At 44.0% G+C, this 16,758-nt stretch overlaps 1 protein-coding gene across 1 annotated transcript in view; it reads left to right on the top strand.

The window, feature by feature from the left end:
- LOC144106405 (uncharacterized) overlaps positions 1–6,023 on the top strand; it is a 667,694-nt gene extending 661,671 nt beyond the window's left edge. The window contains exon 7 of the mRNA XM_077639210.1: positions 5,921–6,023. Within this exon, the coding sequence (XP_077495336.1) occupies positions 5,921–5,938 (18 nt within the window). The 3' untranslated portion in view covers positions 5,939–6,023. The remainder of the gene's footprint in view (positions 1–5,920) is intronic.
- The last annotated feature ends 10,735 nt before the right edge of the window (positions 6,024–16,758 follow it).

Below are 16,758 nucleotides of genomic sequence, written 5' to 3'. Positions count from 1 at the left end.
AATACTTCTTCTAGGGCTCTAATTGAGCTTTTTGTTGAATGTTTTTCATATTATAAGCTGTAGTGGGGCCCTGCATCAGGAGACGTCCGTTGGCTTATTTCTTGGTGCTGACCACGGGAAGCGCTGCTGACGAAAGCTTTCCTAGTAGACAGCGTCAACAGCCTGTAAAGGCTTGGGTCCGTATTCTCTAACGATCTTTTTCGTTTACATTCCAGTTGGTCCTCCGCGATTGGCCGCTGCTCCAAAAGACATAGGGCGTCAGTGAGGACGTCAAGCTGGCCGCTTCAGAAACACGCCCATGATGACAATAACTCGCATAGACAGGTCTCACGCCCATGTCACTCTGGTGCGCTGGCACCGAAAACCACGAATCACTGAGCACGACGGCACGTTTGGCAAGCCTGACGGGTTTCAGTGAATCTAATCCTGTCTCGCCAAATGAATTCGGCTTCGTTTTTTGCGACTAAATTGCGCACAGTGATTCAGCCTGACTAGATGAGACAGCAGCCGCGACCAGACCTTCTCTTTCTGACATTTGCCGTTCGCATTTCCACTTGTTTTCGCGTTCATCCTATTGACGTCACAAAAAAAAATCAAATGATAAACGAATAAATTGTTACAGAATATTGCTTCAGTAACGCTATAAGCTGTCCATTTCACAGTGATTATCATTTTGTGACCGTCTATTCTTCTATCACTCGGATACATCCATAGCTTTCTAGCATCTGTGGAGAGCGACGTGGCATTGGGTGGTTGTCGACCAGACCTGACTGTCATATGCAGCCAGTGGTAAGGTACATCGCAGCGCTCTGTCAACAGCAGGCGACCGGACCAGCCCACAGGCTCCTATGGTTGCGATTATATAGCCAAGAGTTACGTCCGATCGCCGTCTACCCAATTTTCGCGTCGCTTCCGACAGACGCTTGAAAACTGCAGGTGTATATGAGTAACCTATGAAAGCGAACTGTACCATTGGCCATTCTGAAATGCATAGCTAATGGCAGACGGTTCTACATGGCAAACATTATTTTCGAGCCCTCCTATATGTCGTCTCCTATAGCCCAAGTGTTCCTTCGTGACATTAAATCCCAAAATTTGCACTTTTTGCAGTGTATATGTGATTTCTGGATCTCTAATGATCAGCATTTTGTGCTGCGTCAAAGACGAAGGGGCAGTTACTTTGCTTTGTTTATTTCGGTGGCACACGATATCACGGCGTATTATTCTGTTTAACATTAGCAGCTCTTTACCAGCAACCTGTTTTCTTTCAGCAAATTTCATCAAAGTCGGCCATGGTATCAAACTACCCCTACGAATGGCGTAGGACTACAGTATTTTGTCGGACTGTGCTTATTCGCAAGATCCTAAGCTTCTGAAGGAATGCTAGTGCTAATTTGAGTTCCTCAGCGCCGCCATAGTTTGTCGCCGCACAAAAAATTATTTGAGAACTGACGGAGGCATTCTCTGTCTGCGAGAACTTCCACTTGCCTCTGATTGAACTTTCACTCGCTTCCCGACAGCTAGACGTGGTTTTTGTACGCTGCCTGATATTTGCCATCGGCGTGGTGAGGGGCAATAATAAACTGGCAATGTGTTCGTTTGTAACTTCTGTATGAGTAGAGACTGTTTTTTCTGAAAAAAATCTAGATCTAAGAAGGCGTGCAAACTGTCTTTCAGTTTAATGTTTGTACGCCGTTTGTTGGAGAACTACCGCGTCCATGGAAACAAATATGAAGTATATTGTATAAACATTCACCTCCAAAGTGCGAATAGACAACTATACTGTATCCGCCCAAGATAGCACGTCACCAAACCCACAAATATTTGTTACTGGCGAGGCCTTTTTAAGTGTTAGCTTGGCTAAGTCATGGGTATTCTCTGCGGACCCATCACAAACCTAGGTTGCGAATGGTAACATATCATCTCAGGGCGCCCTCTCTGCAGCGCGTCTCACATAACTATGGTACAGGAAGCTTGCTTGAGACAGTTTTTCTCAAATGAGGGATTACTGCCACAATCTGCGAGCTCTGATTGGCGCAACAAAACCAGTACTCTGGACTTCTCCTGAATGAACGACTACCGTAATTCTCCAATTCTATCGCGCTCTTATTTCCCGAAGACGCGCCTCGGGGTGCAATGGGATGCATAATTAAAATCGTGCTCCGAACAGCCGAAGTCTCATCTGCTCTGGCTGATTGCATGGTTGCCATCTTAGAGACGTTACTTTGAATTGGTATTGTAAAAATGAACAATTAATAGTGAGGTCCAAGTCGCACACACTGTGCCCCTCTCCCAACAAGCGGCATAGAGCTCCGTGAAAAACTGTGAACGTACATCCAAATCGCTTCTGCTAAAGCAACTTTGAACTCGGTGTTAATTATTTACTTATGTTCATAATTTGTTCCCATACGCCGCGAGCACATATTTGTTTAAAATCCTCTCTTTTCAAGATTCATAACAGATTGGAATGATCTGCGTAAAGCGATTTTTCCTTCGGAAAATTTTGAGAATGCTTTGACCAGTGCATTGCAATCAAGATACAGCTTGATGTTTCACTGGGACATTTTTCTAGTCTCTTTGTGCAAGCGCAGTTTCATATTTTACGCTCTTGCTGTTTATCGTTTATTTTTTCGTGGAAATCTAATCTATGCTGATGCGCACTGTTATAGGAATTTTTGTCTTGCTGACTGTATTCTTGTTCTGTCGTTGGTAAGTCGATGTGCCATGTGATTTTTGTTGTCTCTGGAACCATTAGCATGTTTCAAGTACGTTTCTCTTAATATTGAGGAAATGTTGTAATCTCTATCTGTATCTTGCCACCTACTGCGCACTCCGAGGCTACAGTGGGTTCCAAATAAAATAGATAAATACCCAAATCGGTTGTTCAATAAAATATTCGAAAAGCATGTTTTTTAACCTGCTCCCTCATGCTGAGGATTCCTTTCCCAATGTGCGGCAGGTGGTGCGGGACAAATCTTCCGGCTAGTGACGTAAAGTCCATTAATCATTGGAACACTCGTCCTGTCGGAATCTGAAAGTAAAGGATCATTGCGAGTTCAGTTTGCCGCCAACCTAACCAGTAGGCCGCGCTCCACGCCACTGTGGAAGGCGCAGAAACTGCTCCTGTCACCCATGTTGATATCCGTTTGCTTGCCTTGCTGGATTTATGGCTGAGTCTGTTGCTTTGAGGACCACTTGCCTGGATGACCGGGAAGCAGCCTCAAGAGAGCGATGAGCGGAAGGTAGCTATGATATCTATTGAGGTTCTCCGCAAATTCTCTTTTTTCCCTGTTTGAGAACATCGAAAGTGAGCGCACTCTCTAGTTGGGCAATTCAGGCATGTTCTTAGCATGTGAATTCGAGCGGGCATATCTAGGTTCAGCCCTAAAGATAACCTGAACTAGATAAGGCATAGGAGCCGTGGAGGAGCCAATGATGGGTGGGAGCATTCGTGAGGGTGGATGTAGTCACGAGGATTGAAAGTGCAATGCCGGGAAAATTCCCCATTTCTTTTTTTATATGAAACAAACATTGTCATAGTTTATAGATTATGCCTATCGCTGCTTTTTCTAAGAATATAGGGCGATAAATTGATTCTTCCATCAAATATTCGAAAAGCGTGTTTTTATCCGAAATTGTCATTGTCATTGTCTTATAAAAAAACGGTCTTGCTCTAACTGGGTTTAATTGTCCCTTGACAAGAAACTATAAATACGTTGCAATCGTTAAAAATCCAGCGCCTTTGTCCCTGTCGACCACCTTCTTTCTAGTCCGTGTCTTTTTTTTTTGCACTGGTTCTTCTGAGAAAAATCTCGTTCTTCTGAGAGAAATCGTTCATTTCCTATTATTAATTCAAATGTAAAGCTGTTTACAATTCATTTTCTTCATAAAATTAGGAACCTACATATCTGAGCTTAAGTTCCGTTGTGATTCACAAAATCTCCACTTTGTAAGGAACCAGATAGAATAATTTTTAGTGGCCTCCTAATATGCGGCTGGCACGGAAGATGGGTCTCGAAACATTGTTTGGCTTGTGCATTTGCGCGCAAAATATCTCGCATGATCATTAATTTCTGTTCCATAGTTTATGCTAATGGTACCAAAAAATGTTTTGGATAGACAAAACGACTGAAAGATAAAATTCCCCAGCCCACGCCACTAGTTATAAATGACTACAATAATAAACAATCATTCACTCACAATCACATTTATGGCGACTCCTAAGCAACTCTATTGCGAAAAGCAGTGCCGCCATTGTGCAGTGTCCAACGCCATAGTTCATTATGGGGCCAGTATGGCGCTGTAGTCTGTCAAGCTGCGAACTATGAAGCTTCGTGCCGGGCGGCACTGGCTGCCCGAAAGAGAATGCTTGAATCAGAAATTAATAACTACAATGCTTGCTCTTGTAAAATTAAATGAAATGAAACTTTTCAAGATGACAGTTCAAAACGAAGAGACCTGCCGGAGTCGTTCCAAGCACCAAGCGGCTGTCAACCCAAAACTCAACCTACAGCACCATGGCACCTTTACTTTTCCCATTATTGCCTACTATTGTGACAACTCGGAAAAACCTTGTTACTTATCCATGCATAGTCTGACTGCATATTTCAGCCTGACTGGTTTATTTCATGAAGAGCAGAAATTGTTGCCGCCGCTCTTCGATTAATGCTGAAGGAGCGCTGCAGCTGGTCGCCACCTATCGAGGTTTGCCTCTGATATTCTGAATGTTTTTCCGCACTAGAGTATAAAAGGAAACGTTTTAGCGCATGAATTTGCTCAATTCCGGTATTTTGGTCGTCTTCGTATACCGGTGGTGTAGCACATTAATGACGCTACGCAAGAAGATGCAGCGCTAAACTTCCCGGCGTAATGCATGACGTAGCTTCGCAACTGGCCCACGAAGCAGCAAGCAGCGTAGTTTACTTCCATTTAAACGTTATATTTATCCCATCAACCCATTAGGAAACGTTGGACGATCATCCCCTCGGCAACTGTACATTTAATTCAAGAAATACAGCAAAAGTAAAGAACCACGCACGGAGTTCTAAAAAGCGACTTATGCAATCTCATTCTCACTCACTGGTTCATCGCTTTGCGGGATATTCAGTTGCATTCGTTTTGCACTGCGGTTTCAACTTGGTCGGTGCGCAAAGATAGCCGACGGATGTCCTCTGCTTCGTGGGCCTCATTCGAAGCCTGTACTCTAGCTATAGTTTTGTATATTTCTGCAGTACTTACTGTGTTTTGTTGTTGTTAAGCGTGTCTCTCAGATTTGCGGCAATGGACTACAACACTCCCTTCACGTTCCGTTGCATGTTGTTGGTTAAGGTTGATGATCACCGTCATGTCGATCGCGTTGGAACTGACTTTTACATCTAAAAACTCGACAGAACGTGGAATGGGTTTCTTTTTCTACGGAAATGCGAATGCGATCCGAGAAACTAGCGCTTGCCGGCAAGATATTTTTCATTTTACCGCTGCCTGCGTGCGGCCGGCTGTGATTTTTGGATACGCGCCTTTTCATCGTGTGCAGCGCTTGTTCCAGTCCCATGAGGGATACGAGTGGCTCGTCAAAAGTAGAAAAAAAAATTCCAGCGTTTCGCACCTTGGCACTAGTGGAAAAAGTGTCTTTCCAACGCAGCTTCAGTAAATCTAGTAAACCACCAGTGTCTCCAGACAAAACCGGAGAGAAAAACACATTGGTTACTTGAAGCAAGACGCTAGAAAAAGCTGTGTTCTTCCATTATGGATGAAATATAGACCAATGCAAATCCATAGCTCCCAAAACTCCGTCGCACGGGTGAAACTCTTTAACGGTGAATTCAGATTTCACACGAGGGCAGATAGTATATTTGATCCATTCATTTAGCCACACTCTGATCCTTGAGTAATGTAAATTTTTCGTTTTCCTTTTTTTCAGTGCGTGCCAACAAGCTAAAGACAGCCTCAGCAAACCAGAATTCTTAAACAGATACCTGAACATGTACGTCTTCCCAACAATAAAAGAGTTTATTGAAAGAAAAAATAAAGTTACTCTGCACAGTGTCGAAACGTTTGAGGCGTAGTGTGGTTTTTAAGACACATAACAGTGTCAGCGAAACTGTTTCTCTGATAGCAGCCACAGAAAAGTTTCCAAGACTGCTTTGTGCCTTTTTGAAGCTTTTATTGATGTCATTAGTAATGCAAAGGAAGAAAAGTATTGGTTAAAGCACGCAACGGTCCAGTTGAACAATCGGTGGGAGCAGGCGTTCGGCGGCAACGGCGGCTGCTTCGTGCTTGAACTTCTTTTTCCAGCGCCGCCCTCGTAGCATGCATCTCGTCCGAGACAGTAGTTCCAGAAGTTGCAGGTAGCTCCTCACTGTGACGACGCTGCAGATGAGCTTCTCGCTTAACCGCGAGCACAACTGAGTCTTTATGGTGACGTCCAAAAGCGGTACACATGGCCCATACCACTGCGGCACGGCAGACGCAGCACCATACGCGCGCTGGTTTTGTAGCGAAGGCTACAGTGGCCACAGACTCGCGGTTTCGTCCTGCTCGCATTCTTACCGTGGTCACACCGCACCACGTGACCAACCTCGTGGCTGGTCACGTGACCAACCGCGTGACGAACCACGTGACAACAACTAGCCAGACAACCAGACTAACCTCGACTTGCAATCAAGATTAACCAAGTCTAACCAAGCTATGCCTTAGCTTTCGCTACGTATTTATACTTATTTATACAAAATACCCCTAAAGGCCCTAATTTGAGGATATTACATAAGGGGGGGGGGCGGTACAGGCAAGAGTCAAAGTAAGAAATAAATAAGCCAAAAAATTCAAGAAACTACAAACAAAAACAGATAAAAGCATATGGATTGTTGGAATAAAAATACAAAACCGACATAACTAAACATAAAAGCATAAATGGCAAGAAACAAAAACATTAACACAATAAAGTTAATATAGGTTATAAAATGTCTATCCACAACGGCACGAAAATAAAACAACGAGAATCATCAATAACAGAAATAAAAGACAAAAATCTAATGCACTGGTAAGTTAACATTGTACTAAAAGATGTTACCCAGAAATAGTGGCAGAATTTTTCCGGATCAGTGGTAGTAGCAACATCTGAATGGAGAGCGTTCCAGTTGGTTTTAGTGCGTGGAATGAATGAATGGGCATAGTTAGATCTACGGCAATACAAGCGCTTAACTTTAAACGGATGGCCGCGGCGGTCAAAAATGGAGGAAGGAAAAGAAAAAATTTCATTATGAAGCGTTGGGTGATGATACAGTTTATGAAAAGTTATGAGCGTGCCACCGTACGACGGAGATATAAATCTTGCAGATCAGCGCGTTTCTTCAAGGCAGTGATGCTGGAGTGACGTGAATAATCAGAGTAGATGAAACGAGCTGCGCGATTCTGCAATAATTCGATGTTATTTTTTAAATATGCTTGATGAGGGTCCCAAATAGACGAAGCATATCCAATTTTAGGTCGAATAAGAGTGGTATAAGCACGTAATCAGAGGTGAGAGGGAGCATGTTTAAGTTATATTTTAAGAGGCCTAATGACCGATTAGCAGATGCAAGAATAAGGTTAATGTGGTGGTTCCATGTTACGTCTGAATGTAGGTGAAGACCGAGGTATTTATACGTTTTTACCTACTCGACTGGAGTGTTATTTAAAGAATAGGTTGTTTGAAATCGAGACATTCGGTAAGTAAAAGACAAACTTTGTTTTGGAAAAGTTAACTTGCATAAGCCAAGTAGACCACCATACTGTTATTGTCTCGAAATCGAATTGTAAGGGTAGACGATCTTCGTTAGTATAAATTTTGCAATAAATTACACAATTGTCGGCAAAAACTCTGATTCGGGAAGAAATGGAGTTAGGTAAATCGTTAATAAATATAAAAAAAGCAAGGGGCCAAGCACGCTTCCTTGTGGGACGCCAGAATGTACTTGGCAGAGAGACGAATTATGGTTATTGGCACTGGCAAACTGAAGCGTGGAACCGAGAAAATCTTTAACCCATGCAATAACAAGAAGGTGAATATTAAGAAGTGTTAATTTGGTTAATACCCTGTTATGGGAACCCTGTCGAAAGCTTTGGAAAAATCAAGAAATATGGAGTCGACTTGAATTCCAGCAACAACAGATGAATGAAGTTCGTGGATGAAACTAGCAAGTTCCGTTTCGCACGAATACCCTTTACGGAAGCCACGTTGGTATTTAAAGATGACTTTGTGTTGTTCAAAAAGTTAAACACCTGCGAATTAACCACGTGTTCAATGAGTTAACAAACCGTGCTAGTTAATGAAATGGGTCGATAATTGAGTGGTAAAGAACGTTCAGCGGACTTGAAAATAGACCTAACCTTAGCTACCAAACGAGATGAAAGGGATTGCAAAAAAGTAGCGGACAAGATGCGATGGATATCTTCAGATGAGTCCTTGAGTATTTGTTATTAAATCCAAGGTGATCAGACGCAAGGTGATAGATCATATTCACACTATCAATCAATGATAGAGAAACGCGAAGAATATAACCAACCACTATATATAGCCTTCTTTGGTTACGAGAAAGCATTCGACTCAATGGAAACCTCAGCAGTCATACAGACATTGCGTAATCAGGGGGTAGAAGAGCCTTATGTCAAAATACTGCAAGATATATATAGCAACTGCACAGCTACTATACTCCTCCATAAAGTCAGCAATAAAATTTCAATAAGGAAGGGCGTCAGGCAAGGAGACACGATCTCGCCAATGCTGTTCACCGCATGTTTACAGGAGGTATTCCGAGGCCTGTATTGGGAAAAGTTGGGAATAAGAATAAATGGAGAATGCCTAAATAATCTGCGATTCGCTGATGACATTACCTTGCTGTGTCACTCAGGAGGTTAACTGCAAATCATGATCAATGAGTTAGACAGGCAGAGCAGATCGATGAGTCTAAAAACTAACATGCAGAAAACCAAGGTAATGTTCAACAGCCTAGCAAGGGAACAACAGTTTACAATTGGCAGCGAGAGCCTGGAAGTTGTGACGGAATACGTCTACTTAGGGCAGGTAGTCACAGCTGATCCGGATCATGAGAGGCAGATAACTAGAAGGATAAAGATAGGGTGGAGCGCATATGGCAGGTTCTCTCAGATCATGAGTGGCCGTTTACCAATTTCCCTCAGAAGAAAAGTCTGCAACAGCTGTATCTTACCGGTACTCACCTACGGGGCAGAAACGTGGAGGCTAACGAAAAGAATTCAGCTTAAGTTAAGGACAACGCAGCGAGCCATGGAAAGAAAAATGATAGGTGTAACGTTAACAGACCTGAAGCGGGCAGAGTGGGTGAGGGAACAAACACGGGTTAATGACATCCTAGTCCAAATCAAGAGAAAGAAATGGGCAGGGCATGTAATGTGAAGGCAAGATAACCACTAGTCCTTAAGGGTAACGGAGTGGATTCCAAGAGAAAGTAAGCGTAGCAGGGGGCGGAAGAAGGTTAGGTGGGCGGATGAGATTAAGAAGTTTTCAGGCAAAGGGTGGATGCAGCTGGCAAAGGACAGGGTTAATTAGAGATACATGGGAGAAGCCTTTGCCGTGCAGTGGGTGTAGCAAGCCTGATGATGATGATGATGATGATCAGACGCTGATGTCGTTTTAAGTTTCCTTAATAAAGGTAAAATACGAGTCTCGCTAATAACTATTTCGGACATTGAGGTATAAGAATGATTCGTAGTAGAAGGTACTGAATAAACCTCTTCTCTGGTAACGACTGATGTGAATGCGTCGTTAAGAATTTGTGCGCATTCAGCCACAGGAACGCTGCCTCCTTCGGCATTGGTAAGAGTTATATCAGGTTGATTGGGAGGGTTGATCGTCTGCCAGAACTTACGAGGGTTATTCTTTAACATTGATGGTAAATCTTGGGTGAAGAAATGGCGAGGAGCAGATTTAAGCGCCGTCTGATAATCTTTATCGCACTTTTTGTATCGCTGCCGGAAATCAGAGTGCCTGTTTTTGTCGGTCTGTCTGCTAAGACGCTTTTTCTTATTGTTCAGGCGACGCAGGTGTTTATTAAATCAGGACGCGGTGTTGGTGTGTGGTATACTGATAACAGGTATATATCTGGCGATAACAGCAGCAAGTTTGTTGCTGAAAAGGTTCCAGTTGTCCTCCACTGACCGAGTTAAGAAATCGAGAAGGAGGTCTTCAGCAAAAACTGTCATCTCAGTGTTAATTTCATCGAGTTTTGCTCGGTTGTAGCACCTGATTTGTTTCTTGCTAGTTATTTTTTTATGAAGCGTGAATTTAATCTTTCCGGGGATCATGGAATGATCCGAAAGTCCTTCTATGAGCGTAATATTAGAACAAAGATAAGGATTATTGGTTAAGACAAGATCTAGAACATTTACAGAAGTGGCGGAACAACGCGTGGGTTCAGAGATTAGATGCTGCAAGTCTATGCAAGACTGGAGGAAAGCCTGAGCTTCTGGATCATTAGTTGAAGCAAGCAGTGAGGACCAGTTAATTGTCAGAAAGTTAAAATCACCTAGTAACAGGAAGCTTGACTTCGGAAACCGAACAGCTACTTCGCTTAATATTCGAGAAGATGCTCTTAAGAATGAAGTGCTCATGTCCGGAGGCCGGTAAACTACACCAATAATGATAACAGAAGGGTCACATTGCAAGCGAACCCACACTGACTCCAGGCACGACGCGACGTCAATGAGTAAAGCGGTTATCTCTTTCTCAACTGCTAGAAGTACACCACCACCTCTACTGCCCACGCAGTCACAACGAAATGTGTTAAATTCAGAATCACAGGTTAAAAGGATATTGTCAGGAATCGTGTCATATAACCATGTCTCGGCAAGCGCGATGATCGACGAACAGCACGAATTGATTAGTGATGAAAGAGCCACGTTTTTAGAAAGAACACTTCTTATGTTAGTGTAGAAGAAGTTTGTACCCAGAACAGCGCAGCGCTGTGCAAGTGACAGTAAGGGTGGTTTGTATGCTAATTCTTGAGGACTGGAAGGTCTGCGTCACTCTTGAGACACGCGTTCTGCACAATTGGCTTCGTTATCCCAGAAGTAAGACACACTATTGACATACAGTTTATCAAAAATGAAACGAACTTTGTCACCATCAGAGTTTACTGGTTTTGCATACGTGAGTTGCTGGCGGCGTTTATTGCGAACAATTTGAGAGTGATCGCGTGAAATACTGAAGTTCTAATTCTTGAGATTTTAGCCCTACTCATCACATATTCAACTTTGTTATCGTTGAAAAACTTAGCAATAATAGGCCGGTTTTTGTCGTCTGAAAAACGGCCTATGCGGTGAGCCCGGGATAGTGAAGATACAGTAAGACCAAGTTTATCAGAACAAAATTCGTTAACAAGACGTTCTGAGTCTTCCCACATTTCAGCCTTATCCTTGTCAGGAACGCCATAGAAAAGAATCCTGGCATAGCCGAGCTAAGCCACTGCCAATTTCTTTTAGGTTTCTTATTTTCTCTCTTCAGCCACCGCACACGGAATATTGTCTTGAGGAGCGCTTTGCTTCCGAGCTGCAGCGCTCGGGGAGAGAGGAAGTATACAGGGCAGATTACACCGGCTCACGGAGCAGCTTTCACGGCTCTGACATCAAGAGGCCGGCGGCTTGAATCCGTGCGCATGAAATTTTTTATTGCTAGCTCTACCGAGATAGCTAGCCTTGGAGATTCAGGTCTTTCTATTTGCCTCCCCGCAACAACATTCTTTCATTTCTCCACCTTGTCTGCACTCTTACTTCTTCTTCTTCCCTACCTAGCCTTGGTTTTCATCTCTTCTTTCAATCTCTGTCGGCAACAGGGTCCCTCCATTTTCTCCCCTACTTTTTTCTTCTCTCGCATCATCGCTCCTCTATTAATTATCGAATCTCTTCTCCCTTCTGCCAACTTCAATCAGTGACTTAGAACAGACTTGATCCACACCTTTGCACGGAGTGTTGTTCCTTATAACGGTTAATGACATAAAAATTGGTTTCTATGGTTTGCGCTCGATAGTGTTGGTGGTAGCGGGAGCGACTACCGACATCCGTAAAAGTGTTTATGGTTTAATGGCAGAACGCAGAAAAAAGCGTAGGCGACAAACAGTATTTTTCTCCATCTACACTGGTATTCACCTCATTTGGCGTTAAAAGACGTGAATGAGTTATAACGTACTGATTTTCATTAGCGATAGGTAATGCGACACGTCAGTGAGCCAAGCTTTTTACGTAGACTTCTATATCCTCCCCCCCTTCCCCCCGCGCATATTTATCTAACCAAACCCCAAGAGGTCGCATGGAGGAAACTCCAAACGAACACCTTCCCCAACCCCGCGATATATGCCTGCATATACCCTGGGGTCTACTCCCACTTATGTCAGCTATATGGCCAACATTACACTCTATCCCACATACTCTGGACTTGCCCTCAGGGCTCCCCTCCACGAGGTTTGCAGCGCTCGAATCCAGACCAGTGGGAGGCCGCATTTCTCACTTCCGACCCGGACATACAGATCCAGGTTGTGACAAGAACCCTAGAAGTCGCCGAACGCCACGGGCTCATGGCCACTTTATGGGGCTATAACCCCACACCGTCAGCTACTTTTGTCGGCGAAAATAAAGTTTAACCTCTTCCTCCCCCTTCCGTGATTAATAACGTCATCGCCCTTGTGACCAGGCCCGCAACTCAGGCGGCAGGCTCTCTGCGCTGGTCAACTAAGTGTGCCGGCTGCGCGCAGCTCGGCTCTTGACGGCGCATTTTACCGTGTTCACGGTCGGTTTCATGTCGACGTTCCAGGGCTGCTTTGACAGCGCAGGTCCCATTGCCCGTTCCTCGGGTTGAGCGTCGGCGCCGCTGTAGGCCGTCGGCGTCAACAGAGGTTTGTTACCACGGCGGCTTGTTAGTGTGGAGCGAGACAGGTATGGCAGGAGAGGAGGAATGTGGCCATTTGCTCGGCGGAGCCTGTTGCGAAACACGGCGCTTTGGGAGAGGGCAGCGGCGGCGTTTATCTTCAGCTTCTACATAACTCCACGGTCATCACGGTGGCGGCGCTGCAATTCGCTTGTGAACTGCAAAATCCTGGCTCGTCTCGGCGTCGGTCTGGAGCTTCTGCTTTGGTGCTCGGTGTTCCCGTGTCTCCCTGCGACTGTTTTAACATTCCGCTACGATGGTGCGCACCCCTGGGTCTTAGGATCAGCGCCCGTACTCTCTCGCCTGCTTCCTGCCTGTGTAGTACCTTTGTTCCCCTGTGATTTCAGTCAAGCAGTCTTTAAGCTGCGATACAGACATGCAGCTTAGTATTATACGCACTGCGAGAGCAGGTACTGTACCAAAAACAAGAAATGGAGTTAGGTGTTTCCAAAAATAAATTGTTGATGCTTTTTCGCATCACGCATAACATTGCACGTAGTGCAGAAAGGCTTTACAGGCCTATCTTCCTCACCTGCATCTGCTGTAGAACAATGGAGGCAATCATTTACAGTTCTCTGATTAAACACATTTTCTTCCCAGACGCCTTACAAGGTTTTATGGCTGGCCATCAAGCAAAACATAATTAGGTAAATTTAGTCGTAGCATTTGCCTGCCTTCGATAGCCAGGAGCCGGCAGAATTCTATTCTTTGATTTCAAAAAGGCATTCGATAGAGTTCCCAACGGCCTCTTACTTCATAAGCTTTCATTTCTTGGCAGAAGAAGCGAAATGGTTCAATGCGTTAAAAATTGCCTTAAAGGGCACAAGGAACAAGTCTTTTCAGACATAGAAATTAGTCACCTCTGGTGTTCCGCAGGTATCGGTGTTAGGGCCTCTGATGTTCTTAATTTATGCGACCGACTAAGTGAAAAATCTTACTAGGTTGAGTTGTAGGCAGATAAATGCGTTTTGTGTCATTAATTTATATTCTCATGTGACAGATAATCTCCAGTAAATCATGGACCGAATTCAACGGTGGAGCGATAAGTGGGACATGAATTTGAAAACTGCCAAGTGCTGCGGTGCTTCCTTCAAGCGCAGGCGCACTCCTATCGTGTCGGATTACCTTTCGAACAAAGAGCCTTTATCTAGAACTACAGATTATATTATCTCGGTGTTAATTTTTCGGCTGGCCTATCCTGGAGAAAACAGGGTGAATATATTTTGAGAAAGGCATCTATCTCTACCAGGAATACATTTCAACAAAGACAATGTTACACACTTAAACGAATTTTCTGGGATAGTCCTCAGAACTTTATGGGAGTTTTATATTTCGATAATATCAGGCCAAATTATGCACTATGCCTGCGAAGTTTGGAGTCCTGTTTTTGGAACGCATTGTCTATATTCGGACCCGTTCAAAATCGTCCATCATGGTTAGTTACTAACAAGTATCCTTTTATTGATCGAAGTAGCTATACGAAGCAGTATCTGAACTGGGTTATCTCATTTAACTGACTCGATAAATGAGCCCCGACTGCGAATTAGTTTGTAGCTTCTCAACCTCAACTCTATCAATAAAACCGTAATAAAATAAAACTTACTGGCTGCACCACATTTATTGAGCGGAAGGTGTGGCCACGAATGGAAAATAGGCGACACAAAATGCCTTTATGTTGCTAGAAGCACTCTGTTTATCAGCATGCCGTCAAAGAAAGGAAAAAGCTGCCCCGTCATAGCCTCGGACTGGCATCAGCCAGTCCGAGGTTATGTTCTCTGCGGTTTTGTCGGACTTGAGACGTGCTGACTGCTAAGAGGCCTTTTCCCGCTTTTTGTTCTTTGGTGTTTCTTTCCTTCTCATATCCAGAACTTTGACCCGTTTGAATCCACAGTCGGCCCTCTTTCTATTGCTATTCGTTTAGATTGCACAATTTATTATGTTCGTCTTGTGTATGTGCGCATCCCGTCTGAAACAATGCCTTCAAGTCACTGCAGGAAATCTAATTGCACAACTAAATAGATATTCGTTCAAAACAAAGTTAGCAGTGCATACATGCAAATCGATAGAAGAAAGCACCTTTTCTGTTATGAAAGACTTCCGGGTAGTCTCCACCTTGTATCATAACTGCCGTGAAGAAACGTGAAGAACAGGGCGTGCTGTGGAGTAAGTTGGTTTCACAGTGTGAACATTGTAGCGCTGGCAGACGACAGACGCATTGAAGACGAGACACACAGTGCGCTGAAATAACAATTTTAATATCAAAGGAGGGCGATCCGCACATTTTATACAGTTATCCAAGATTAGCCAGTGATGACAGGGCACATGCGCAATTCAAAGCAAACAACATAAAAAATAGGGTAAGCGCGCAAGTTCATTTTTGAGCCCACACCATACAGAGGCAAAAAGATACAGGAGGGAGTGACCCACCCCTGTCGACCAGGCATCAGGCACGCCCGCAATCGCACCAAATTCAAGAAGCGGCAGCGAAGGGGAGAGAGAATAAAGGGCATAATAACAACTCTTAATAGTAATAATAATTGGTTTTTGGGGAAAGGAAATGGCGCAGTATCTGTCTCCTATATCGTTGGACATCTGAGCCGCGCCATAACAACTCTTGGTAAAAAGAAAAGTCTACACTCGACGGCATTCCTGTGCGGCTTGGCGATGAGAGAGATAAAAACATAAAAACAATAAAATTAAAAAGCAAGGACGCTAAATACATGTTAAAATCTCGGAAAATAGCGTGAAGGCGTACATAATGAGAATGAAGTTAAAAGGTGGTTGGAATGGGGGAAGTGTTGACAACCTAAAAGAGAGCGATCAAAGCCAACCAACAACACGGCCTAAAATGATGCGATTCTAGCCAAAAATAAACACGGCCTTAATGCGGCGATGCTAGCCAACAATAAACACGGCCAAGAGGGGGGATAGAGGCTAACCACAAGGCCGACCTAAAAGAACAATGAGGGCTAAAGCTAAGAGAGGGATGAAAACTAGAATAAAAGAAAAGAGAGTCTCAAGAAAGTTTAAAGAGAGAAGTGGTGAAAGGGATGTGCTGGGAAAAAAAGCAGCGATAGGAATCAAGTTGCCCAGAAATTATACGTAATCAGAAAGAAACGCAAATTTATTTTTCTAAAGGATTACTGAGAGGCGTACCGACGCACAAGAATTGTTCCTTGTTGATGAAACCTGCCTCAATTATCTCCCGAGTGAGTTGCTGCTCTTTGGCAGAATTTTTGTTTCCTTATACATCGGAGGGCACCTGCGACAGGGACTACAGTCACGAACCTGGACGGCTAAGCTGCTAGAATTAGAGTTGTATTCGAGCAGTCTCTTAATAATACATCGACCTGGCTGGCCGATGGATTCTCTCTCTCAAGACAAGAGGGTTGAGTACACAACTCCTGTGCAGCAACTTACGAACGGATCACGATGCCGAACAGCGCATTCGCGAACATTTTCGCCCGAACTATTCACTCTCCTGTAGAGTCCAGAGAGGCGGTGAGGGGCTGAAAAAACAAAGTTTACTTCTTTGCGTCCATTCCTTTTGAGGTTGTGGGAAACCTGGAGGACGTAAGGAATACGCTTTAATTTCTTGTTGCGTTTCATTCCATGCGACGGGGTGGCGTTTCTTATATTGCATTTTCTTTAACATTTTTTCAGCCACCGAGGGTATTGTCAGCATATAGTAGGCTGGAAGGCTATAGTAGGCTATAGTAGACTATAGTAGGCTAGGAGTGAGTTTGTGCACGTCAAGGACAAGTTGAAGAAGGAAAAGTTCCCGGGTGTCGTGTATTCGATACCATGTGCGGACTGCCCGTCTG

Source organism: Amblyomma americanum, chromosome 10 (genome assembly GCF_052857255.1).
Source record: "Amblyomma americanum isolate KBUSLIRL-KWMA chromosome 10, ASM5285725v1, whole genome shotgun sequence".
Classification (NCBI taxonomy): Eukaryota; Metazoa; Arthropoda; class Arachnida; order Ixodida; family Ixodidae; genus Amblyomma; species Amblyomma americanum.
The sequence above is the reverse complement of the archived record's forward strand: the minus strand, read 5'-3'. Positions and strand labels throughout refer to the sequence as shown.